Raw genomic sequence first — 27,626 nt, 5'->3', positions numbered from 1 at the left:
TATTTAGAAGTATCATGAAGTCCACAGGCAAACTGCTGATGAGCATACCCAGGGGGGCAACAACAGCATCACACATTTTATGAATCAATCACACATCTGATGAGTAACAGAAGGCAGGAGATACTGGAAGCAGCAGCTATCAACAGGAAAGCTCCATCTCACATACAGAGAGTTTAATCTCCTGCATACTTCTACAGCCCAGAAAGATTAATAAACAATGTAAGAAAACCAGCAAACCCAGATAATTTTGCCCTCTGAGTTCTGACAAGCTGACTACAAGGAGATGCAGCTCACCGATGCTAATTTTTATTGACCTTGAAATTAAGAATATGTGAAGAGTAGAGAAGTTCTAAAGCTGAGCCAGTGACAAGAAAAAGGGGCAAACCAAATGGCTTGACATTAAGGAAACTAAAAATTATTCTTTTAGTAACAAACAGAAATGTGAGTGGATCAAGAAATAAACTCATTCCAAATACGAGGGACACTGGAAATGAGGTGTAGTAACGCAGGCAGTGGTAGATTGTCAAATCAACTAGAACTGGTCTACTAGACATGATGATGCCCAAAAACCACCAAGAAACCACCACTGACATACAGTCAAACCAATCTATGACCACAGCTTCAGTCAAACATAAAAGACCCAGAAAAATTGAAGAGTATAGAAAAAAGCATATTGCTGGAGAGTACTTGCACTTTTGCTGTACCTCTTGCTGTAAAGGTAATGGTTAGACTCAAATGTAAAAAAAAAAATTAAAAACAATTACAATAAGTGACTATTAGAATAATTGACAAGAGAAAAGGTAAAGAATCCATTTTCGAATTCACAAATCAAACACTAAATTTTTACAACGTACTAGTAAAATTTTAAGTTAGTGGGAGCTTTGAGATCCAAAACAAAACATCCAATTTCAAACAAAATTTAAGAGTCTGAAAAAGCTAAAAATATATAAGGAAGAAAATTAGTTGCCTAAGCAGAAGTGTATAGAAGCAATATGACACAGAGCTCAAGTTATGTTTACACAGAAGGGGAAAAAAAACCCAACAAGAGATAGGAGAGAGGGGACGAAAGACTGCCATCTGACTGTAAGGTATAGTACAAGCATAACACATGATTATTGCTGATTAAAATCTCTTGAAACAGAAAAAGCTCTTACCTTCTTGGTAAAAGCTTGGATTTGATTAATATTTTAATCAAAAAAGACAGGATATCTGTATTAGCGAAAGTTCTGGAGTCATTGTCTTACAATAAAGTGAAGAAAAATACAGCTCCTGCTGGGTAAACAATTCTTCTCTACCCCAATCTCTCTGATCTTAAAACATTTCATAGCAGGAGACAGTCCTAGTAGGCTGATAGGAACTTACCACACAGAACTACAAGATATTTAAGTGTTACTTACATAGAAGCACAACAAAGATGAACACTTCTCCCCAAATACAATTTTCCCTTCCAATCTATTACAAACAAGCAAAAATAAACGCAGAGTATTGTGAATTACATTCAAGATATCACCTGCTATTTCAGTAAAAGTTTGGGAAGCTTCAGCAAAGGCTACCATAATAGCTTTTCACTGGCTTTTATGAGGCTCAGTGCTGTCACTGAATTTGTGCAGTTCCTGGGGGCATATAATCCCATCAGCTTTCTGAAAACAGCCTATTTTTAAACACAGAGCAAAGTCAACAAGGACAACTACAACACTAATTTTTTAATGTTTACAGTAGAATATGCCTAAATTTAGACCATCAAGCCAAGCATAACATCCTTCAGCAAGCATCACAGATAATTTTCAGGATTTTCTCTTGAAATACCGTGATTTTTCTCACCAGTAACTTTCAAGACAGAATTTTTCAACTGCACGTAGGAAAGACTGGAAATAAATGGTCATCCATGTCACACAAAGTAACAGCACCAAAAAATGCACAAAACAGAGCAATTAGTCCCTGCAGACCAGTAAGGCACCTATAAACAACTAGCTCATGAAGAAGTGAGTTTTTTCACCTATTAAGCATCAAAAGTGTGAAAATGCATTGCGATTGTTTGAGACAACCCTCTCCAAAGAGAAACAGCACCAACTGTGATAATATAGTTGGCAACCATATCAGAATGTGCAGTGGGAGCAGGTGGCCAAGAGCCCAGTGCCACTGCTTTGCTTCCTCTGCCAACACCATAGGAAACTGCCAAGTTAGAAGTTACCTGCTCTTCAACCCTTTTGCTTCTCCCATCTCCCCAACAGCAGGAGAAAAAGCAATAGTGTGACTCATGTCTTTATTCTGTAAAAACCTTACTGCCTTCACAGCTGCTCAATACAAGCTGGGTTTAGAGGATACAAATGCAAGGGGCAGCACCATGGTACTGAACAGCTCCTTGCCCTGGTCTCCCAGTAATGCCTCCCAATGGGAAACTTGAGTACCTCATGGATCTAATGAATTTGTCCCTTACATCTAAGAAAGGAAAAACGTATTAGGAATATTTAAGCTAACTCCTCTTACGTCTCTGCACAGCAAGTCACAGCACAAGATTTCAAATGAACTTTGTCACAAACAGACATACACAACAACTCCTTCTGAAAGCAGCAGAGCTCAGACTTAACTCTATTTAAATTTTCAACTCATAAACACCAAAACTTGTTTTTAACTTCAACATGAACTTTCAGGGCACTGTTCTGATAAGAAAGTCGAATGCACAACAATCAACACTTAAAAGATATGGAAAGTGAATCACAGAGTGGAAGAAATATCTCTTGCTCAGCCTTGAATCCTCATTTCAAGAAAGCTGTACAATCAGTAGGAGAGAATTCAGAGAAAAGACACACATGCAGAAAGCGTCAAGCACAGAAGAACAAAGTCTCAGAGAAAGTGCTTCAGGAGTTATCAGAAAAGAAAATGCTGAAACTAGTAAATCATTTAAGTTATGCTTAAGGGTCTTTGTCCTTTCCGCAGCAGTGTACTAGGTGAAAATAAGATTTTCCTTCCTAAAACCAGCCTGTGAAACCCACACAGCATTGCTGTACCTCCCGTTCATTTCCCGCACCGGTGAATTTTCAAACGTACTTGCCCCAAAAGTTACTCCACGTCTAAACTTCGGCAGAGAACCGACAGCAGCGCCCCGACAAGTCTGCGGGAGCCGCCACCTGCCAGGGACAGGGCAGCGCCCGGGCCCGGCTCGGGGCTGTCCGCGGAACCAGAACCGGGGCGGCCCGGGCCGGGCCGAATATCGGACACGCGTGTCGGGAGCCCCCCAGTCTCGGGCGTGGGTCACTCACGGTCTCTGGAGCGGCTCCTCGGGGAGGGCAGCCGGGCCCTGCTGCTGCTGGAAGGAGCGCAGCGACTCGAAGGCCTTCGTCAGCTTCTCCATGGTGGCCATGTCCGCTCCGCCCGCGCCGGCGGCACCGGCCCGAGCTCCGACCCGCCCTGTCACGGACGCCTGGCGGGTCCGAGTGCTGCCCCGCTGGCGCTGCCGCCGGGCTCGCTCCCGGCGCTCTGCCGGCGCTCTCGCGGGCCCGGGCCCGTCACAGCCGCGATGAATGGGGCGGGCGCCGTTCGGGGCCGCGGGCACCTCCCGTCCGCCCCGCCGCCATCTTGGATACGTCCCGTCGGCCCCCGCGTGCCCGCCCCGCCCCCCGGGCTGCCCCGCCCCCCCGGAGCAGGGCCCCGGCCCGCCGCTCGGCCGCGCATGCGTACACGGCACCCCCGGCGCGGCGTCACGCGCGCCTTTACGTATGTACACACAGGGGCACGCGGGCTGCGCAAGGGGCGGGGCAGCAGCGAGAGCGACAGGAGCTCTGGCCAATCAGAAGGAGGCTCCGCCCCCCGCCGCATGTGGAGCGGCCGGGTACTGCTCTGCGGCGCCCCCTGCCGGCAGCGGCGGCCGGAGGCCGCAGCGCTGCGCTCGGCCCCGCGCGGGGAGCCGGCCCCGGGAGCCCCCGGCACCGCCCCGCGCGGGGAGCCGGCCCCGGGAGCCCCCGGCACCGCCCCGGGCGGGGAGCCGGCCCCGGGAGCCCCCGGCACCGCCCCGGGCGGGGAGCCGGCCCCGGGAGCCCCCGGCACCGCCCCGCGCGGGGAGCCGGCCCCGGGAGCCCCCGGCACCGCCCCGCGGGGAGCCGCCTTCGCAGCGGCACCGCACTGACCGCCCCAGCCCGGCGAGAGCCTCCACTCTGTGCCCGCGTGTCACGGGTGCACAGCAGGTAAACGCGACAGGCCCCTCAGCACAAGTGCCGGCCAAGGGCGCTACCGGCACTCCAGTCTTATTTTAGGCTGCAGACAGACTCTTACAGGAACAGGACACTTAAAACTTGGCAGCGTACGTGCCGGCCTTTCAGCGCTCCTCTCCTGAGTGTGGACTTGCTTTATCAGAGGATACTTCTTGCATGCACATATTGAACATACAGGATACAAGAGAGACAGTATAGAATATTTAAATAATTGATTCCATTACTGAACACTTAGAAAAAATCAACAGTATTGTGAAGTTTCCAGTTACAACTACTGATTTTAATACATGTACTTGCTAATACAGACTTTAAATGACAACTGGTAAGAACTGGCAGTTCATCTTATCTCATACACGTGAAACTAGTTCCAGCAATAAAAATGGAGAACAGCTCTTGGGACTTCTAAGAAAATAAATTTCCCGTAATTCAACTTGGTTATTGATAGCAGACATCAACAAATGAAGCAAAGCTCATGTCTCTGAATATTCAGGCCAACAGAAGTCACAGATCACATTCTTGCCAAATATTCACTGGAACAGTGCTCTGCCAGTTAACTTCATTAGCATGTTAATAAAAGACAATCTATTTGAAACAGTCCTCTGAAAGTAAACCTATCCTTAGTCCTGAAAGCAATGCAACTTAAAGCAAAACCTTATTTCATTATAGAAGTGCTACAATATGTGGGCTTTTAAGGTAAGAACAGTATTTTTCCCGATTATTTTATGATAAGCGTTTCAGAAACGTTTCTCTGGAACATGTGGATGATCATTAATTTTTTTATTTAGCAACTGATACATGATAAAACCTGACAGCAGGGTTGGAATGCTGCACACACTGTGCATGTGCCACTCCACACCTTGAAATAACCTTAAGCACGTTTAAAAAGGAAATAAGCTCTTATCAAAGATTAAACAAGCCACCAACCAAGTCAGCCCTTGCAAGGCTGTTTTGAAGCTTTCGATCAAATGTGTGCCAGTCCCCTATCGGCTGCTGACTCACCGGCAGGAGCGCCAAGGCAGTGCCTGCCCACAAGCTCGCTGCTCTTTGTTCTCTCTGACCTTCCGAGCTCTGTCGGCACTGTGAGGCTCATTAACTGTGAGCTAACTAGAAGATAACTCAGGGTATCAGGTTTTTCTTGGGTGAGTACCTTATCAGTAGGTTCTCCCAGTCCAAATTGACTGATCCATGGTTTTGCATGTATCATGTCACTGATCTGCCCCACAAAAACCCGCAGGGGGAAAATAAAGTGGTGTACAACAGGCAAGGGGCAAGAAAAAGCAAACCAGGATTAGAGAACAAGCGTTTTTGTAAAGTCAGCGTTATCTCAAGGAAAAATGAAGCTACAATTAACAGTGCATACCTAAAAGTTTTTCTGAAATTTGGGAGATGACAATTAATTAATCTCAGCCTCCAGTAGGAAAAAAAAAGAAACATGCTCTTAACCTTGCCTCTAAGATTACCTCTTGATTTAATATTTTTAAGAACAGGTTGGATGAGCATGTCAAGAGTATTTTTCACCCTATCTGGAAGTCCCACTTTGGCCCACATTTCCATGAACAATTCAGCAGGTAATCGGTACTACTCCATGAGACTGCTGGCCCATGTGGTTTGGCATATGCATGGATAATCTGCAATATGTCACAGCACGGTTGTATCGTTGTTAAGGTCATTTAATTGGAAGCTCTTTTGTAGAGAATTTGGGAGCTTTGTCCATCAACTCATGTTATAAAATTACAATAAACGTGGTAATGAAAAACAGCCTATCCCGATAATTCTGTCTTTTCACATGGAAATTAATGCAGGAATCTAGATCTAGACCATGTGATAAGGTATCAATTGAGCCAGTACAACAGAACTGGGGCACTTTTTCCTGGATTCGACTATCTTCCATTGGTAAAAAAACTTACAGTATGCAATAGACATTTTCTGCTTCAAGAAATTGCAAATTTTTTTTTAATTACAATTTTCCTTTTTTTTTTCTATCCCAGCTACCACGATAGACGTGGTAAATAAATCACATTAGACAGTAATACATGTGGTTGAGATATGTGGCAGTGTTTTGCTTTTATTTCAGGAATTACAATGCTAGAACATCCAGGAAAACAGCTCACACAAGAACAGTCAGTGGTTTGGAGATGCTGGAACTAACACATCACGTTTAACAGTCAGCTTCCTATGCTTGGAAAGAATTCTGGTGTTTTGGACACAACTGGATCATGAAAAAAAGTTACCTACATCTCATGTGCAAAACTTAAGTTACACCACAAGAACAATTATGAAATAAAAAAGAATTGTTCATTCAGCAGAAGAGACATCATCGTCACCAAAATAAGCCAGGCGAGTAACTCAAATCAAAGTAAATATGACTTTCCAATAATTCAAATTTCACTTCCTAAAGAGAAAAAATATTCTGAAAATCTATACTAAAATGAAGATGATAATTTCAATGTTAAATTCATATAATGCTAAATTGTAAACCATAGAAAAATATTACTTTTGTTGACTTATTTTAATAACTTGTAAACAAGTATTCTCTGTTTGTACATATGGCAATGAAAAAATTCTTACATCAGTGTAGTTTGAAAAATAATTGAAGTGCATTCTAAAAATGCATTGTTAGTTGGTTTTAATAGCTTCTATCATTGATTTATAAACTAGATTATTTTATTCTGATATAGAGATAATTCTCTTTCATACTCAAAAACATTCAGGACTACTGTTTTAAGAATGATTTGGGGGAAAAAAAAAAAGAGACAACAGCTATTAAAGGCTAAGATTTGCCAATAACGCTCTTGCTGTTACAGAAATACCACAGGTTTTTTCCTACTTACTATTATTTTTAAGTGCTCATTTTTTCAGCTGAGACTGTTTTGTTGTTGTTATAATCGAGAAACAACACCATCTCTATTTTGAACACACCTCAGGGGGCAGGGGGAAGCTGACAGCTTTTTTAATAGAAAAAAACAACCATGAGGCATGAAGATTCTATTCTGCTGGTCACAACATTGAAAAGCATTAAGTAAAACAATAAGACACTGGTACATTGTTTCACCGTTTCTGAATTTTGAGCTAAATAGAGAGATTTATGAGGTACACACAAACAGACATGAGGATTTACATACACAAATGCTTGGAAACACGCCACAGAAAAGGGGGGTTGATCTCACACAAATAACTCCATGGAATTCCATAGGTCTTTCCAGAGCTTGCACCAGTAGAACATTGGATTGTCTCACTGCTATTACAGCCTTCTAACACATGGGTCTAGAGAAAGAAGTCATGCTGAATTACAAGAAGTTATGTTGGCTTGCCCCATCCCACCCTAAACAGTTTCATGGAAGCAATAGGCTACATAATCAGTAAACACAACCTGCTACTTTCCCCCTTCTTTGTCCCAGTTTTGTCCTAAAAAAAAAATCAAGAGCTAAGTTCATGTTAAATTTATCGCACCGTGATACCTTGCTTTCAGGTGTTCTCCCCTCTCCTGAGCCTTTCCCTGCTTTCAAGATGCATCTCCAAGCTCCTAATACTCCAGTAAAGACATTTAACCAATATTAGTCATCTTATATTCAACAGCATAACATCTTCCCCTCCATGTACCATGAGAGTTATGCTGATTGCTGATCCTTCCAGTTCCTTGTTTTTTTCTAATTTTTTAGGGGTTTTACATTAGATAAGATCTAGTCATTATTATGTGCTTGTATTTCTAGACAAAAGGGACAAATTTATGGTAGAATAATGCCATCTTGAGCCTACTGGGGAAGAACCAATCAACTAATTAAAAAAAAAAAAACAAAAAAAGCAAACACCAAACACAATGGACTTTAGATCATAATCCTGCAAACATGTACTCACTCAAAAAGAATTCAATAGTACTATGCTGAGCTTAATAAAAAACTTGTGAAATTAAACTAAGTAAAACTTCATAAAAACAAACAAATTCTCACTTTTTTACAAGGAGTTCCTTCGTCCAAAGAAGCGGACATGTAAATAACCACTTCTTAGGAACAATTTCCCTTTTCATCTAACCCTCTTTCTTCACAGATTCCTGGAAAATATGTGTTAAGCCTCAACATTCCAAAATAGAGAAGTTGATTTTTTTTTTTAGTTAAGATTCCTCTCCATCCAATACAGAAAGAAAACTTGAAATACATGATAAACAGACTTTCAGATTGATTTTTTTTTTTTAATTTGTTAAAACCAATTCCTGTATTTTCTTAATAAAAATTACTCAGCTTGTGTCCATGGTATTCCTGCCCAAATTTCAAGTTACTCTACACAGACATTAAATCCAGACTGTCACCCTGTATGTCTGGTCATACAGTCACCTTTGCCTCAAAACAGCAAGCCTAAGATCTTACAAATTTAAACCCCCTAATCAGAGAAACGATGACTTCTCCAACCACATAGGTATTTATAAAACACTTGTTACTTCCCCATTTTTCCATTCCCATCTTTTTAGAGTTCTTCTGTTGCTGTGGTACAAAATAAAGAGGGTCAGGTCAGACTGCTAGCTCATTGTCTCACACATAATGGTTCTAGCCAACACCCTTACTTCAGATACTTCTGTCAAGCCTCGCATCCCTTCACTATTACATCAGACCATCTTCCAGTAATTCATTCAAACTCTCTCTCCTTCTGCCATTTTCTCCCTTTGTACTCTCTAAAAGAGTAATTTTGCTGTCTTGTGTGCTGTTTTAGACTGGAGGAAAAATGCACTGAAAACACAGGAAAATAATCTCATTCCTCATTTCTGTGGCATAGTAGCCAAGAGGAATGAGTTCAGAGACACACCAGATGAACCCCAGTAGGGTTCTGCAACACACTGGTTTTCCAATTATTTCAAGTTCTAATCCATTTAAAAATTTGTCTTTAGAGACCAAATACAGTGATTTAAAACCTGATGATAGGCTTGAATATCAAATATATCTTGTGAGTTTCTCAGAAGCAGCTGAAGTTTCTTCCAGTGGGTCTGCAGATCACAAGAGAGACCTTTTTGAGTGGGGGGCTATTCAGTTGCTCTGTGTGTACAATATATGTGTGGTCTGGTTGGTGCCCCCGAGATTTGAAAGGAAAAAAAACGCATACACAGTTGAGACAAATCTTTAGAATACAGAACAAAATATGAAACTAAAATCATGTCTCCAAGTCCAAGGGCATTCCATTGTATTTCAAGTACCCAACTCAATTTTGAAAACAGAAGAAGCTCTTAATGAAATGTGCTCTTTAAATTGACTCTCATACCCAGATTAATAGTTTTACTGGAAACTTTACAAAATAAAAGGTCTGACCTACTGTGAGTCCAGAAGAATGGAAGCTTGCCTGGCTTTCAAGCAGCTTTTGTCAGTTTTACTAATGAACATCAGGTAATCATAACAAACTTCAATACCAGCTCCACATCTGTATTAAGCAATCATTAAAGGCATGTTTTAATGTTTCTGTTTTAAAAGACTGTAAGAAAAAATATATTTACATAATTAAATTCAATACTTAATGCTACCTTGCCCTTCCCCCAGTGGCAGTGATCGCTGTCAACCCTAGAACATTGCATATTACAACATAAGCAGAGAGGACATTAGTAAGAAGAGCCCATGCTTTGTTTTTTAACCCATTATAAAACTATAACATCCTACATGGACTTAAAAACAATTTCATTTACAGAAAATAAAATAAAACTGTGTCCCCACAGGTAAAAAGAAATCATTTCAGTAATGACAACAAAGTTTTCAAAATACAGTTATAAAATTTTGGCATAGGTCTACTTGCATGGGTCATGCCCAGAAACTCTGGAGAGGATGTGTAAGATGGATAGAAAAGAGAATAATGGGATACTTCTGTTTGTTACAGGATTAAGCTAAATGTTCAAAGTTCTCTTTATACAGAAATACAGAAAGAGAATCTACAGAGCCAGATAATAAAGAGCAATTCCTAATAGCTGGCCACAGTGCACTGATTTCCTTTTTTTTTCCTTAGCAGTTGCTTGAGAGATACATTAGGTAATAGCACTGCCATGCTGCTGGATAACACCAGAATTATTAAATTTATCAGTACAGCAATTCTACAGTTAAGGAAACTGCTAATAAAGATCCTAATGATCAAGAAGAGTTTTACCAGGAGCATACAAAGTCAAGTTACAGTGATGCCATAGATATTATCTCTGTGCTTTAATATCCTTTTAGTATTTCTAGATGCATTCCACTGGGAAAAAAATAATCAAGATAAATCAAATACATACAGAAACACACTCACTCAAATGGCAGTCATTGCTTTTTGTACAATTAAGCTTTAGTGAAAATATACATCTTAAAACAAATGAAGTACAAATGTACAAAAATCCTTGAACTCAGATAAAAAATATATATAATACAATTTGCTACAGAGATATAAAACATTTAACGTTTGCTCATCCTTTCTGATGAGCATAAAATGATTTAAAGTCTGGAGGACTCCTGCTCATCATCACTGCAATCAGATTTAAAGCAGACCTGCAAGAGAAGACAAACAGACAACTCAGCTGCAGAACTGATACTATTGTTTATTTGTATGTTTTATGGGGCACAGAAAGGCTGGGGGGAGTGGGTCTTTTTCCAGCACATTTTACTCCGTCCTAACTAAATGTGGATTCCTTTGAGTTTCCCAAAGCAATCTCAACCCCAAATCTCAAGTCGTTAAAGTTGAATTAAAGTTCTTTCCCTCTTTCAACTTCACAAGATAATTAACTGCAGTCCTATTAGTTCAAAACCAACTGAAAACTCTCAAACCATGTTCATTTTTTAGGACTTTTTCTCAATACATACAACCAGATCTTGGGACAGTATGAATCGTGCTGATTTTTGGCTGGAAAAGACTCCAGTAAGGCACAAGCTTTAATTTTAGCTATGTGAGATTATTAGTATACTCAACCATCCCTTCTATTCCATTACTCAAAGTGGGGGAAAAGTGAATTTGAAAAGGTGAACTGAAAATAACAGTACTATTATACATTCCATTAGCCTTGTACCATTTTAGAAAGGTGAATTGCCAGCTGAAGACAAAAAATTTCTTCATGCAATTTTAATACACAGCCCTGCTGTGGTTACTTAACGATATGCACCTAGCAATTTCAAAATTCCATTTCTGCTTGAAAGCAAAAGTAATTTCTACCGAAGTGTTCACTATTGGAATATACTCAAGCTTCTCAAGATAATTCCCCTCTAAGTGCAGGCACACTGAGCAAGCAGAATTGTATATAACATCTTCAACTGCAAACCTTTACAAATAGTCTATTTCTTACATCCTGTAGACAATTACAATACATGATGTGTCTTCTAGGTGGTAAATACTAAATTCTCTGAACAAGAAATTCTTCTACTAAAGAGTAGAAGTCTGTGTGTAAGAAAAGGCTGTGCATTATCAGCTATGTAAAGATATATCATGTTGTTGTTTTGGTAAAGGCATTAAACTACCTAAGATATTTAAACATTTGTTTCGTGATGCTTCTCATTTATTTTGAGGTTATTTCTACTTATTTACTGGATATATACTTATTCTTGCTTATATACTTATTTATTACTAGTTTTTACACAGGGCCTCAGTTATCTCTGAAGACATAGCCACAGTTTTCACTAAAAAATGGTAAAATATATAAGAAGCAAGACCCAAATTAACCTCTTTAGCAAAGGAAGGTCTATAGCACAGCTTTTAACAGAACCCACTACCTTTTTCTCAGGTAACCAGAGGAAGACAGAATGCTGAGGTAGGAAAGCTTCCTGGAGTTACAGGGATTGCCATAATTTTGGAAATGTGGTGGAGGAGCAAAGCCGTAACAAAACAGATTTCATTAGTTTCAGTATTCAGTGAACAACTTGGTTTTCCTATCACAGATTCATATAAAAAAAAAGAATGGAAGTTAATTTTCTTATGAAAGAAAAGAAATGCTCTTACCTCTCCACTAAAAAGTCTGTGAAAGAAGCCTCTCTTTGGTTTTGGAGACTTCTCTCTGTCTGGTGACACAGTACCATCAGTTTCATATGCATTGATATCTTCAAAGCATCCCGTTTCAATCATCTTTAAAACACATGAAATATAAATGAAATATCCATAAAAGCTTCTCAGACAAGTTCCAGGTATTACCTATTTACTCTGGCTGGGTACTCCTACCACTTAAAAATTCATCAGCCAAACTACACCACTGCACAAAGCTGACATTGACTCTCCTTGTGCGCTCAACCAACTAAAGAATAGCAGTGAGAGCACTATCACTCAGGTAAGTGTCAGGTGCTCCCTTGCTTTTTTTTGCATTCTTGTCTTTCTTCTGCTCATGATGCAACAAAGAGAAGCTTTTAGAACAAGAAACTTATTCTCCTTCCAGGTATTCTGTTCATTTCTGAACAGTCCAGCCAAAAAAATCTAGTATCTATATGCCCTGGACTGAACTTAATTATTAAACATGACATGGGAGGAAAAAAAATATATAATGAAGATGGGTCTTTGGAGAGAAGCAAGGGATTTTGAAAAGATCTTTGTCTGTGTACACAGAAACAGAAGAAATAAAAGCACAGTTACTGGGTTCAGAAAGGACAGCAGGAAGAGTGAATGCCAAAATGTAACCAACAGGCAGGGTCAGAAGCAGGGGAGTGGCTAATGCCCACATCCAGTCGGCATTTACCAGGAAGTGCCACCGGTACACATCTGTCACAACAGCAGGCAGCCAAATGAATATACCTTGTAGAAGGAGAGATGGCATAAAGAGGAGTAAGAAGAAATGCAGCCTGCTTGTGTTATAAACTGTGACATCAAGTAAATTATGGTATGGCAAGAGAAATTCTTGAGAGGCAAAAATTTGAGGGAAACTTCAGTAACATGAATTAAAAGAAAAAATAAGCACAAATGTACAATGAAATCTGCAGTTCTTCCTTGAAGAAAAGAAATTGCCATTGCAAGAATTCCACAACTACTTCCAACTTTATCCCTCTCTGCAAGGTTAGTTATTAAGCTGCAGTGCATTTTGTAATGACTAGATCATATTTGGAAGTTCAGAATTACAACACAGTATAGGAAATATTTCTTTCTCCAAGGTTCACTGTTTCTCAGTGAAAATTTTCTATGTCAAATGACACCTTTTCAAATATCCTTCTTAATGTAATTGTGCTAGTTTGAAAACAAACCAGTGGGAGGCACCAAGTCAGAATAACAATTTAATGGAAATTAAAGAAAAGGGGAAAAAAAAAAAAAAAAAAGGTAAAAGAAAACACTGTCAAACTGACAGAGTCAAGGTACAACCTGACACCCTGTTAGGCAGGGTGGTGGTAGCAGTCTGGTAGAATGGTGGCTGCAGTCCTCTGAAGCAGTGATCCTGTAGTAAAACAGTCTGCTCTTCCTCAGGAAGTCCGATGGTGGCTGTGTAGCTCCTGTCCTCTGGAAATCCAGTGGGAAGCCCGTGTCTCTGGTGTTCAGCCTCAGCTTATATCCATGCTGGGATGCTTGGTTCCTCCCTCTGGGTGGAGCATCTCACAATGGGGTAACGAGTCATGAGGCAAAGTGTTGATTAGGCTCATTAACAGAAGATAGTCCGGAGGGAGTTATCTCTGAGTCATGTGGCAGGACAATGATGGGCAATTAACAGAAAGATAGTCTGGGGGGAGGAGGCAAGGAAACACTGCCCCACCTGATTTCAACAGCTGATGGGGATGGTAATAGAATACACTGCAACCCAGGACATTATCCACCCCTTATTCTATTACCATCTACATTATCCCAAATCAATACCTTCTTAAACTCTAAAACACACATACATATATATATATATATATATATATATATATATATACACACAGTGAAACCTACACACTGTTCTCACCTAAGATTAGGTCTCCTTGTGGTACACAACGGGTTTCCCCATCTTTCTGCATTACCCACCAAGTGCAACCAGGTCCTTGAGCAAAGACAATCCCACGGATGGGTTTGTCTTTGCCTGAGGTGGGATTAATCCAAACAGTCTTTCCTAAAATACCTCTCAGGTGTACCGCAGGGACTCTATCTCCATCCACTGTGTGCAAGGCTTCAGACTCGGCAGGACCAGCTCGATTGATGGACCCTCGGGTATTGACTATCCAGGTGGCCTTTGCTAAGTTCACTTCCCAATTTTTGAAGGTCCCCCCACCAAGTGCCTTTAGGGTAGTTTTAAGTAGTCCATTGCAGCGTTCAACTTTTCCAGCAGCTGGTGCATGATAAGGAATATGATATATCCATTCGATACCGTGTTCTCTGGCCCAGGTGTTGATGAGGCTGTTCTTAAAATGAGTCCCGTTGTCTGACTCGATCCTATCAGGGGTGCCATGTCTCCACAGGACTTGCTTTTCCAGGCCCAGGATGGTGTTCTGGGCTGTAGCATGAGGCACAGGGTAGGTCTCCAGCCATCCAGTGGTTGCTTCAACCATGGTCAACACGTAGTGCTTGCCTTGGCGGGTTTGGGGAAGGGTGATGTAGTCAACTTGCCAGGCTTCACCATACCTGTACTTTGACCATCGTCCACCATACCACAGAGGCTTCACCCGCTTGGCCTGTTTGATTGCAGCACAGGTCTCACAACTGTGGATGACCTGTGAGATGCTGTCCATGGAAAGGTCCACCCCTCGGTCACGGGCCCATCGGTATGTTGCATCTCTCCCCTGATGACCAGAGGCATCATGGGCCCAACGAGCTAGGAATAATTCTCCCTTGTGCTGCCAGTCCAGATCCACCTGTGATACTTTCACCTTGGCAGCTCGGTCCACCTGCTCGTTGTTGCGATGTTCTTCATTAGCCCGACTCTTGGGTACGTGCGCATCCACGTGTCGAACCTTCACGGTCAGCTTCTCTACTCGGGCGGCGATGTCCTGCCAAATCTCAGCGGCCCCGATGGGCTTCCCTCTGCGCTGCCAGTTGGCCTTTCTCCAGCGATCCAGCCATCCCCACAGAGCATTAGCTACCATCCATGAGTCGGTGTAGAGATAGAGCCTCGGCCACTTCTCTCGTTCAGCGATATCCAAAGCCAGCTGGACGGCTTTAAGCTCTGCAACCTGACTCGATCCACCTTGTCCCTCGGTAGCTTGTGCAACTCATCGTGTGGGGCTCCATACTGCAGCTTTCCACTTTCGATTAGCGCCTACAATTCGGCAGGAACCATCAGTGAAGAGGGCATAACGTCTTTCAGTCTCCGGTAGCTCATTATATGGTGGGGCTTCCTCAGCACGGGTCACTTGCTCTTCCTCTTCTTCAGAAGATAATCCAAAAGTCTCACCTTCAGGCCAGTTTGTTATAATTTCTAGAATCCCAGGGCGATTCGGGTTTCCAATACGGGCACGCTGTGTGATGAGGGCGATCCACTTGCTCCATGTGGTGTCGGTGGCATGATGCGTGGAAGGAACCTTTCCCTTGAACATCCAACCCAGCACCGGTAGTCGGGGTGCCAGAAGCAACTGTGCTTCAGTGCCAATTACCTCTGAGGCAGCTTGGACTCCTTCATAGGCTGCCAAGATTTCCTTCTCTGTGGGAGTGTAGTTAGCTTCAGACCCTCTGTAGCTTCGGCTCCAGAATCCCAGTGGTCGGCCACGAGTCTCACCAGGCACCTTCTGCCAGAGGCTCCAGGACAGACCATTGTTCCCGGCTGCAGAGTAGAGCACATTCTTCACCTCTGGTCCTGTCCTGACTGGGCCAAGGGCTACCGCATGAGCGATTTCCTGCTTGATCTGGGCAAAGGCTTGCTGCTGTTCGGGGCCCCAGTGGAAATCATTCTTCTTGCGGGTAACCAGGTAGAGAGGGCTCACGATCTGGCTGTACTCGGGAATGTGCATCCTCCAGAAACCTATGGCGCCTAGGAAAGCTTGTGTTTCCTTCTTGCTGGTCGGTGGAGACATCGCAGTGATCTTATTGATGACCTCGGTGGGAATCTGACGTCGTCCATCTTGCCACTTTACTCCCAGGAACTGGATCTCTTGGGCAGGTCCCTTGACTTTGCTCCTTTTGATGGCAAAGCCAGCTTCCAGGAGAATCTGGATGATTTTCTCTCCTTTCTCAAACACTTCCTTTGCTGTGTTTCCCCACACGATGATGTCATCGATGTATTGCAGATGTTCTGGAGCCTCACCCTTTTCCAATGCAGTCTGGATCAGTCCGTGGCAAATGGTGGGACTGTGCTTCCACCCCTGGGGCAGTCGGTTCCAGGTGTATTGCACACCCTTCCAGGTAAAAGCAAACTGGCGCCTGCATTCTGCTGCCAAAGGAATGGAGAAGAAGGCATTGGCAATGTCAATAGTGGCGTACCACTTCGCTGCTTTGGACTCCAGCTCGTACTGAAGTTCCAACATGTCCGGCACAGCGGCGCTCAATGGTGGCGTGACCTCATTCAGGCCACGGTAGTCCACCGTCAGCCTCCATTCTCCACTGGACTTACGCACTGGCCATATAGGGCTGTTGAAAGGTGAATGGGCCTTGCTGACCACCCCTTGGCTCTCCAGTTTGCGAATCATCTCATGGATGGGAACCACAGAGTCTCTGTCGGTGCGGTATTGCCGGCGGTGCACTGTTGCTGTGGCGATTGGCACCTGTTGTTCTGCAACTCTTAGCAGTCCCACGGCAGAGGGGTCATCTGAGAGGCCAGGCAATGTACTCAGTTGTCTGATATCTTCTGTCTCCACAGCAGCTATCCCAAAAGCCCAACGATGTCCTTTTGGGTCCTTGAAATATCCATTTCTGAGATAGTCTATGCCGAGAATGCACGGGGCTTCCGGGCCAGTCACGATGGGGTGTTTCTGCCACTCGTTCCCAGTTAAACTCACTTCAGCTTCCAGTACAGTCAGCTGCTGGGATCCTCCTGTCACCCCAGAAATAGAAATGGGTTCTGCTCCCACATACCTTGATGGCATCAGAGTACATTGAGCACCGGTGTCAACCAAAGCCGTGTATCTTTGTGGGTCAGATGTGCCAGGCCATCGGACCCACACAGTCCAAAAGACCCGATTCTCCCTTTCCTCTACCTGGCTAGAGGCAGGGCCCCTCTATTCCTGGTCATGTTGCATGTTGCTCCCTTCCGGTGAATACGTTCCTGAGGTCCCTTCAAGAGGATCGGTCATATTATCATTCCGGTACCGTCTGGAGTTCTGTGTGCGAGAGACCGGAGCAATATTGACTCTAGATGCGCTTCTTGTGGTAGTTGTCCCTCTTTTTAGTTCACGTACCCGAGCTGCTAAGGAGGAGGTGGGTTTTCCATCCCACTTACTCATGTCTTCTCCATGTTCCTGAAGGAAAAACCAGAGGTTACCTCGTGGGGGGTATCCTCTCTCCCTGGTTGGGGGTCGCCGGCTCCTAATGGCAGAGACTCTTGTTGGTTCTGGTGAGATCTGGTAAATCTCTTCCTTAAGTTCCTTTTTCAATTTCTGATGGCCTTCTTCAATCAAGCTCCGGACTTGCTCAGCCAAAAGACTTGTTTCCACGGATGAGACATGGGTGCGAAACGGGGCTGTGACGGTGTCCTCGTAAATCCTCAGTTTGTTCACCAAGACGCCCACCCTGTCCTCGCCTTCCCTCCATTGCAGCGTTGCCAGGTAACGGGAGTATATCTCTGGTCCAAGGCGTGCGAACCTCAACCACATCTGTGACGTGCACTGGACACCATCTGGGCTCTTAGGAAATCTCTCATCTTCTGAGAAAATGATCTCCAGCACAGCCAATTCCCTCAGGCACCGGATACCTTGTTCCATTGTGCTCCATTTTCCTTGGTGCACCTGGAGGTCTTCTTTACAAAGGTACCTGTCCCTTACACTTGTAAGCAGTCGCCGCCAGAGGCTGAGGGTTTCTTGGGTTCTCCCGATCCCCTGGTCAATGACCACATCCCGGGACAGAGATCCCAGTTGCCTGGCCTCACTTCCGTCCAGAATGGTGTCATTGGCTGCAGCGTCCCAGATGCGGAGCAGCCAGGTCAGGATAGACTCGTTTGTCTGGCGGGTGAATTCCCTCCGCAGGTCACGCAGCTCACCCAGGGATAGCGACCGAGTGATGATCTCTGGCTCTGCCTCTTCTGCTGGGTGCGAAGGTCCTGTTGCATCCTCGTCAGTCACTATGCGGACTGATTTGCTTTTTGATTTCTTCTTCTGAACGGGGGCAACTGCAATCGGTGTAGGCTGTTCTGGTTCAGTGATGGTTTGCATGGGGACGCTGACAGTGCTTTTGGTTCCCTTCTCCTCTGTGTCAGTCTGCGTGGACATGGACGCTGTTGTCTTGCGTCTGGGTTCTTTCTCCTCTGTGTCAGTCTGCGTGGACATGGACGCTGTTGTCTTGCGTCTGGGTTCTTTCTCCTCTGTGTCAGTCTGCGTGGACATGGACGCTGTTGTTTTGCATTTGGTTTCTTTCTCTTCTGTGTCAGTCTGCGTAGACATGGACGCTGTTGTCTTGCATCTGGGTTCTTTCTCCTCGGTGACAGTCTGCGTAGACATGGACGCTGTTGCTTTGCATTTGGTTCCTTTCTCCTCTGTGTCAGTCTGCATAGGCATGGTGTTTGTTGCTCTGCTCTTTTTTCCTCCCTCATCCTGAGGATGCTGTGCCATAGCTCTGATTCTAAGCATGGTGTACATGGTGCAGGCTGTACAGAGAAGACAAAGCAGAACTGACAGCAAGTTTATGCCGTCTTTGACATCCAGAGGGAATTCAATATTTTCAAAAACTGCTGTGCCTGGCCTGAAAGGCTGGAAGAAACCACTCTCTACTCCTCCCACCAGGGGCTGGGTGCGATTGTTGAGGAGATCCCAGACATAGGAGCCCAGACTAGGACAGCCAAACAAAACTGAGTATATACTCCGAATGGTATTCATCGCCTCACAGGTTATTATGCTATAGACATAATAAACCATTAAAGCAATTCTCATACCATTCCCTGGTTTTAACAGGAGTAATACTACAGGCAGGCAGTTCCCCATGTGAGGAAAAATATAGAGAGCAAGATACAGTACCCATGTAGACAAGCTGAGCACCATGGTGAATAGGTTTCCGTTAACACAAAATTGTAATTCTGACTTTCTCTCAGAGCTGCCCCACGTTGGGCGCCAAATTATGTGCTAGTTTGAAAACAAACCAGTGGGAGGCACCAAGTCAGAATAACAATTTAATGGAAATTAAAGAAAAGGGGAAAAAAAAAAAAAAAAAAAGGTAAAAGAAAACACTGTCAAACTGACAGAGTCAAGGTACAACCTGACACCCTGTTAGGCAGGGTGGTGGTAGCAGTCTGGTAGAATGGTGGCTGCAGTCCTCTGAAGCAGTGATCCTGTAGTAAAACAGTCTGCTCTTCCTCAGGAAGTCCGATGGTGGCTGTGTAGCTCCTGTCCTCTGGAAATCCAGTGGGAAGCCAGTGTCTCTGGTGTTCAGCCTCAGCTTATATCCACGCTGGGATGCTTGGTTCCTCCCTCTGGGTGGAGCATCTCACAATGGGGTAACGAGTCATGAGGCAAAGTGTTGATTAGGCTCATTAACAGAAGATAGTCCGGAGGGAGTTATCTCTGAGTCATGTGGCAGGACAATGATGGGCAATTAACAGAAAGATAGTCTGAGGGGAGGAGGCAAGGAAACACTGCCCCACCTGATTTCAACAGCTGATGGGGATGGTAATAGAATACACTGCAACCCAGGACAGTAATGCAAAAAAGCAAAAGAAAACAAAAGGGAATGTACTTTTTCCTCCAAATTGTTCAGAAATTGCTCATCTTTTGTGTTCAACCTTTAAATAAAATGCAATCATACTGAAAGAGAAACTACACTAGTAGAATTCAAGACAATAGTAATTTCAGAAAGTCACAAACACCTTATCATGAAGGGAAGGCATTCATAACAAGAACTACAATTTTAAGTAATTGTTAGTGAGTGCTCTTCGCTGAAATGGTAAAGAGGACTTGAACTGCACGCAGAAGCAGCAAAATTCTAGTACTCTGTGCAGAATACTAGAATAGTCATTCACTAGGCACGTGAAAAAATTTTTAAGAGAAAGTCTGACTCAACTGATACTGAACTGTTTGTTTTGAAACTTTGAAAAAGGTGAATCTGCAATTCTGTATTACTGTCACTTGGATACTCTATTGATACACAGCCTATACACAAACAGCTTGCACTGCTCCTATTTGCTTTTGAACACTTGGAATAACATTCCATTCCTCTGCTATGACCAGCAATACTGAATAATGTGACAGAAGAACAAGAAAAAGGTGGTCTTACTGATACTAACACTGTTCTGTAAGCTGTGCCTATGATGACAAGATGCCAGACTTTGTTTATGCAAATTTACCATAGATCTCAGTTTCTAGCAAGGTGTCTATGTTTTAAAAAGAAACTTTTTTCTGAAGCCTCTCAGCAAAGAAGTCTAAAGCAGAAACTTCTTTACATCTCCTAGAGAAAATCAGTATAATTATATCTTTTATTAAATATTCTATGCTGCTGTGCTCAAGAAAATAAGCTTCTACGAAATGTACATTACCTCATTTTGCCAAGGGATTGAGACACAACCCGTCACAAATTTGGAATAGAAGTCATCATCTGTGGTATCCAGGTTCACTCCTTTTACTGTTGAGAACTGCTCAATGTCCAGGACATCTTTACAATAAACGGCACGTGGCTGCAGTACAATACAAGATTGCTTCATTAAAGTTTTGGATTTGGGGACTTTCTGTTTGGTTTTATTTTGCCTAGATGAGCAAAAGGGAGCAAAACTTCTGCAATTTTACATTTCTCATTGCTAATCACCAAATTACACTATTCTATGAAACAGAAATAAAAAGACTCTCTTCATAAGGCACCTGAGCAATTCCACCCATCCTGCAAGTAACAGAAAAGAAATATCAAAACCAGAAATAGCTTGTCTGGATCTCTCAATGGTTGTCACAATTCACTCATCTTCTGTCACCTTCTTTTCAACTCTGGAGTATTTTCTTCAAAGCTATTCCTCATTTGTTCTGCATCTGAGCTATGGAAGTGGACTTTTAAGGGCTAAGAAATCAGCTACAAAGCTCCCTAGAGAAATACTACTACTGTAAATTGTTTTGTGATCTCAGATGAAATGCCACAAAACAACTAGTTGTCATCAATAGCCACAATGGCATTCTCCTGCCAATGTACCTAATTTTAAAGGTTTCTCTGGAGTTCATATGATTGCTGACATAGAATTATGACAGTTCTTGCCTTTTTAGATACTAATCAAATCTGTCTCACCTACTTACATCTGGCAAGAATGGAGGTTCTAACATGTTAGCTTCCAGCCTCTTGAAGTTGATGTTCTTGAAAATAGGATGTTGCTTTACAACAGCAGCTCCTCCTTCAGTGCAACCCAGTCGCTCCCCCGGATTTTTAGCAAGTAACTACAAATACATGGAAAAAAAAGCTGATCCATGATATAATCCCACAACTGAAAAAAAAAATCTACATACAATGTCTTTTTTGCTACTTGGCCTCTTATTACATAAATTTATCATGTATCAAAATTAACTAGAAACCCAAACAAAAACATTCTGGGAACAAATACATTTTCAGTAATGAAAAGCAGACCATTTGAATATTATACCCAAAGTTACATAAAAATATTTTAATTGATGCCATGTTGATTAGACTTTACAGTACAGACTTTATAGTAGGCTTTCCTTTCAGGAAACACAGACTTATATTTTTTCCTATGGGCTTAAGTAATGCCCATATCTCACATAAACTCATACAGAAAACTTGTGAAGCTTTCTGTATAAATTTAAGAACAGGCAAGATAGAAAAAAAAAAAAAAAAAAAAGAAGCCATTGTCTTGTAGATACTGTTTTAGGTGAAGAAACTTGTGTACTACTCTGCCACTTGTTCCCATGCAGTATCCAAGTTGAGCATGCTATTGTACTCCATCTATAATTACAAGTGGTCCAAGCAGTACTAGACCATTTCATTCATGTGATGAATAATCAATTTATGCAGCTTTCCTGCATCTTTCATGGCAAAAGTTCTGAATTCTTGAAGTTTGATAACTGAACAGTTCATGAACAATCACAAACTTTCATGTGAACTAAAGGAAGGTTTAAGAAATCCAGTTTTGAAAATTTTTCAAGATATTAAAATAAAGTAGTTGGTCTCTTTAAAAGGATTAGAAATTTAATTTTCAAACCTCTACGTCTCTTCACCCACCATCCTGCAGATGGATTTTGCCTCCTCTGAAAACTTGTCTGAGTATGTTTCCTGGTCTTCCTTTACTCTCCGGTCAATCTCATCCCGTTTAACCCTTTCCTTGTGCTTCCTGAATGGAGACTGTCCTTCAATCATTTCATAAATCAAACAGCCAAGACCCCACCAATCTGGACTGAATGTATACTTCTCGTTTTTGAGCACTTCTGGAGCTACAAAACATAAACAAACACACATCCATGACATTTCACTTTAAATTGACTACTTATGTATTGGAAAAAGTCTCAGGTACTCTCTTTGGGCTCTGTCCAGACATGTTTGTGTGACTCTGCCATACTTTGAAGAAACTTTAATTTCTACACTGAGAACTCTGTTTATATCCAAGAGAAAAACTTTGCTTCTTTAATGCTTAAAACCAGTACTGTTTACAAACTGAGAATGAAGTTTTCCAAAGCATGGAAAGAAACGTATTGTCACAGTAACTTGTCAGTTTACCTGTGACCCTAAGTCTCTTCAAATCTCAGAAAAAAATCTGGTATTTTCTTAAAGTTCTGCCTAAAGCTAGAATTTTCAGTTAAGTTTTCAAGTTTATCAGTAGGCTTATCATTAACTACTAACATCTACAAATGCATATTATAAACTTTCTTCTTCCCATAACATGTCTAGTAACTAATCCAGGTCCAATACAGTTCTTATATTCACAGAAGCAAATTTTCTGACAAAATGTAACTAGCAAAGGATACATACCCATGTAACCAACAGTCCCAACACGTCCTCGGACAGTTTCACCTTCTGGAATCTGCACAGCTAATCCAAGATCTGAAATCCTGATATGTCCTATTTATGTTAAAATAAATTATACATAGTCAGCAAAAATAATACAGTATTATCACTTTTAAAACAAAAAATTTCTATTGCACACCTCATAAAAAACCCCACTGCAAAGTATCAAAACATTCATCTACTCATAGCACTAAGTTTATTTAACTTAACTAGAAAGGAGTGTTTTATTTCTACTTATCTCCTCCTTAAAAATGTGAAGAAAGAGAGGCACAGATATAACTGGTTTGCTGAAGGTCATACAAAAATAATTTGCTCTTAAGCACTCTAATTCCTAGCTTTGGCATAGGCTGCTGTTCTTGGACAAACAGAAACGCTCATTTCAGATTCTGTATCCATGCATCAGACACTTACGTTTTTCCATTCTGTGTACCCATAACAAGCACTTAGCTTTCTGACTTAATAAAACTTCCAAATTTACTCAATTTATTCCAGATGTGAGAAAACTGTAGCCTGTACCGAGAGAGCTTGTTTTCCTGTAAAGAAGTACCCCAATAATGCCAAACACAAGTATTTGGAATTGCTATCCCCATTCCCACCCCAAATCAAGAGCAGCCCAGTCAATAACCTACTCAGAATTATTTATATTGTAACATGTCAGTTCAGTTCTAGGATTTCCTCTTCTCTTGAATCACTCCTAAGTGGGTAACAGCTTCCACTGCACTTTATCAGCCAAATTTCTCAAGCTGATGACCTTCCCCTATCACGCATGGCCTTTACAGCCGTACCTCTAACACAGAAAGCATCTGGCAGAAGATTGGTTTGTTGTGCACTGCTCGGTGGGGAACCAGTCCAAGCAGGGCAATGGGAATAAATCTACCCCACTCTCCCTTACATTCCCACGGACAACTACAGTTCTTTGTTGGATTGACTCATGAACTGTTTCAAGCACATTCAAGACATTTCAAGGCAAGAATTGTATTGACATTTTAATTTAAAAACACATAAGTTACTTTCTTAATAAAAATACAAAAGTCTAGACAGAAGAAAGGACAATTACATTTTCAATTCAATTTTAAAACAATTTTGTAGAAAGACTCATTGCAGAAAAAGAGCAAAACCCGCACTTGTTTCTAATACTGGTTATAAGGGCAGGGATACTGCTGTTTACAGAAACACCACAGGTTCACAGAATGATTCACGTTGGAAGGGACTTCAGAAGGTCTCTAGCACAACCTTCTGAGCAAGCAGGCATCCCAAAGAGTCCAAGGCTTTTTAAATACTTACTTAGAAAGCCTCCAAGAGTGGACACTGCATCACCTCTCTGGGTAGCCCATTCCAATGCCCAAGTAACCTTTGTGCATATATGCTCTGGCATTCAAAAAGCTCTACAGCATCAATATTAGTTAACAGCATATTAATTTCTTAGGTATATGATAATACTAGGTACTTAGATAATCAGGGGATGGAGAGACAGAGAGAGTGGAGAAAGTCAAGTACCACTCTATATACTGGTTGGAAACAACTAAACTCTCTGGAGCAGCAAATGCTATTTTAAATACATTCAGATGCTCTTGTATTCCCTGACATCTGATGAACCCCTTTTCAAGTGCAAGCTCTGAGCTCCTGAAGCGATTTTCTAATTAGTCCTCTGTGCTCTTTGGAACTAGATCAAAATATCCCTGGCAGAGAGGAAGCATTCTAGTGCAGTCTTGCAAGGCTACATTTTTCCTCAAAGAAGCCTTCAGCTTTTCCAAGACATTGCTGGAGAGAAAAATTAAAGAATGCATTTGATGTCTAGCAAAGCTTTAGCTCTTGGAAAGTGACTTCTGCCAGGCATCATCTCTTTTGAAATTTTATCAGTCAGAACATGCTGACTTAAAAAAAAATACTGTGCTCATGACTTCAAAAACAATTTTTCCTCAACTAAAATGCTCAGCAGTTACAAGAACAAAGTTGTAATATTCATCCACAGCTTAGAAGATAATTCCTGCACATGTTCTACAGTCAATTCAAAAGATTCTGGTAACGGCTTGAATACAAAGTCATTAAAGAGAATTAATTTGGCTTTTGACAAACAAAAGACTACAAACATTTCTTCATATTGTTTGTACTTCCTTGATTCTTTCCAGCCACATATACATCAGGGACCATCAGACCTCTTTTAGATGAAATGTTAAAACAGAAGTACTTCAGAATTCTTACTGTCTAAACAGTCTGGTTTACTAAGTAAAATTTTGGCCCCCCCATCTAACAGATCAGTTTCCATAGTTGAAGAAAAGACAAACAAAACAAATCCATATAAGTCTTAGTGATCTTAAATCAAGAAGGGGAGAAGGAGGAGCAAAAGGGAAAAAGTAGCCATTTTAAGGTAGAAAATTGACCCTTCTAACATCGTCATGATTAACCCCCGATATTTTTCCCTACTTTCTGAAAAGCAAGGGCAGTATTTTCTTTGCTAAATTAAGATTCGTCAATTAGGTCTCTTTTATCATGAAGAAATCCCTTACATTTCTGGCACAGTATGAATTAGAGGTGTAATTACTGATTTCAAAATTAATTTTAATTTTTACTTACCACAGTCATCAAGAAGTATATTCTCAGGCTTCAAGTCTCTGCAAATTAAACAATAGAAATGTGAATTAAACAAAACCAAAATTATTAGCCCTCAAGTGCAACAGATTCCACAGAAGACTTCTTGGTTCTGACAGAAGAAATTTTTCCAGTTCCACCTATATACGAAAGAAAAAGCTCTGAAGTTGATGGCCTGTAACACAAATAGTTTAACCAGAGAACTCAAGATCCACTTTCCCTGAACTCTTTAATCCACTTACATTAACAAAAGCAAAACAACACTAAAATCCTATATATAAGGAACCACCATTTACACACAAATTCGTGCTCATAAGAGAAAAACACTTCCCCTGAGGAGTATCAGCTATACAACTCCCCCGTGGCGAAACACAAGTGCTTGCTGCAGTTTGATGGTGACCCCTTGCTATATTTCACCCCAGGGGATCAGAAGATCAACAGAGTAATATTCCCGAGACTAAGCACATGCTTAATATCAGCCATTCAAACTTCCTTTCTTTAACTTGGACATGCAACTTCTAAAGCTTATTAGACACTTCATCCAGTTAGGATTCTTTGCCATAACTTTCTAGAAGTTTCCTATTACTTTTCTGTAAACATCAAAGTTTCACAAGCAATATTTTTTAGTTATTAAATGATAGCAAGACTCAGGAAATACTAAAAGGGCAATTAATTCAGCATTGCAATTTTGTAACTTGTGCATTTTTACTTTGAGAACAAAAGAAAATATTGAATGGAATTTTTTAATTCTCCTCTACTCAAGGAAAATTTGGGGAGTCGTTGAAGATGAATCAGAAGTTGTTCTAGGATTTATCCCTAGATATCCCAGCAGATTCTGAGAATATACACACATATATATAGGCACGAAAATCTGTATAAAATATACAGTGTACATTGTTATTTATAATAGTGCATATAATTAGTTATAATGTATATTGTTAATGTATATTTCATTTTTTTTTTTTTTTGTGGTATGCATCAGTAAGCATGAGGACTGAGATATGGTCTCTTAGATTTATTTTACCATAAATATAAGCCAGAAGCAGACAAGTAAAACCCAGTAACTGGCTAAAAAGTCACTTATTGGAATAGATCATTAAAAACAATGTGTATATATACAGGTATACATACAGTTGTGACAAGCAGAAGAGACTGAATAACATAAAAGAAAAGGTTTGAGGAAGAATGACTCTAGAGTTAACATTCTAAATGAGAGACAATTGTTCACCAAAAAATCTAAGTAGGGTTTTCTCCCCCAAACAATGATAAATTGATGTTCTACAGTATGTGTATTCATGTTAAAGTTTCATTATCTTATGAGATTAACTGTACAAAAAAGTCAGAAAGATGCTCTGCTTCTCATGCTTTTAAGTCTTGACAACCCCCATAATGCTAAGGGATTGACATTAAATGTAAGATTTCAGTATCAGAGAAACCAGGAGAGATCAGAGTTAAAGAAACTGAAGAACACTAGGATTTGACATACGTGTCTGAAAGTCGTCTTGTAGGCAAATAGTGAACAAGTTGGGCCTAAACTCAGGGCTGTGGTTTGGGGTCTTGTTTTGTTTAGGGTTTTTTGTTGTTATTTTGTATTTCAAACAATCAGTTTTGTTTTCCCTTGGGCAATGTGAAATGACCTACTGGTAGCTAATGAAATCTCTCACCCCTGCTTCCCTCCTACATGTATGCCAAAACACACTGTGTAATATTGCAAGATTGGCCAAATTCTCTAGGGAACCACGTCCAACCACCAGCGTAAGCCTGATTCACTCTGGTTCTGCCACTTCCCACGCTGTGTGTCTGTGTGTGTGTGTGTTGGTCTTCTACACTGCAGAGGGAAAAGACTAGCAGTCATTATATTGAGTTATACTTTAAAAATTCTTTGAAACGAGTGGTATT

At 41.5% G+C, this 27,626-nt stretch overlaps 2 protein-coding genes and 1 long non-coding RNA gene across 5 annotated transcripts in view; 1 reads left to right on the top strand and 2 right to left on the bottom strand.

The window, feature by feature from the left end:
- The window catches only part of HTT (huntingtin), a 75,352-nt gene extending 71,794 nt beyond the window's left edge, over nucleotides 1–3,558 (bottom strand). For both annotated transcript variants that reach the window (XM_048303073.1, XM_048303075.1), the window contains exon 1: nucleotides 3,261–3,558. In XM_048303073.1, the coding sequence (XP_048159030.1) occupies nucleotides 3,261–3,361 (101 nt within the window). In that variant the 5' untranslated portion in view covers nucleotides 3,362–3,558. The remainder of the gene's footprint in view (nucleotides 1–3,260) is intronic.
- A 635-nt stretch (nucleotides 3,559–4,193) lies between these two features.
- Nucleotides 4,194–8,357, top strand: LOC125326037. The gene is made up of 2 exons (XR_007203658.1): nucleotides 4,194–4,901; nucleotides 6,283–8,357. It is a non-coding gene; the product is annotated as an uncharacterized LOC125326037 (long non-coding RNA).
- The window catches only part of GRK4 (G protein-coupled receptor kinase 4), a 46,082-nt gene continuing 24,698 nt past the window's right edge, over nucleotides 6,243–27,626 (bottom strand). Inside the window, exons 10-16 of one of the 2 annotated variants that reach the window (XM_048303784.1) lie at nucleotides 25,713–25,750; nucleotides 23,103–23,192; nucleotides 22,359–22,567; nucleotides 21,422–21,559; nucleotides 20,683–20,820; nucleotides 12,132–12,254; nucleotides 6,243–10,693 (exon numbers count right to left, since the gene is read on the bottom strand). In XM_048303784.1, coding sequence (XP_048159741.1) covers nucleotides 10,640–10,693; nucleotides 12,132–12,254; nucleotides 20,683–20,820; nucleotides 21,422–21,559; nucleotides 22,359–22,567; nucleotides 23,103–23,192; nucleotides 25,713–25,750 — 790 coding nt within the window. In that variant the 3' untranslated portion in view covers nucleotides 6,243–10,639. Of the gene's footprint in view, nucleotides 10,694–12,131; nucleotides 12,255–20,682; nucleotides 20,821–21,413; nucleotides 21,560–22,358; nucleotides 22,568–23,102; nucleotides 23,193–25,712; nucleotides 25,751–27,626 lie in introns of those variants that run through there. The other variant, XM_048303785.1, reaches the window with a different exon arrangement.

The sequence above is a fragment of the Corvus hawaiiensis genome, chromosome 5 (assembly GCF_020740725.1).
Source record: "Corvus hawaiiensis isolate bCorHaw1 chromosome 5, bCorHaw1.pri.cur, whole genome shotgun sequence".
In the NCBI taxonomy this organism is placed as follows: Eukaryota; Metazoa; Chordata; class Aves; order Passeriformes; family Corvidae; genus Corvus; species Corvus hawaiiensis.
This window is presented reverse-complemented; position numbering and strand designations above follow the sequence as displayed.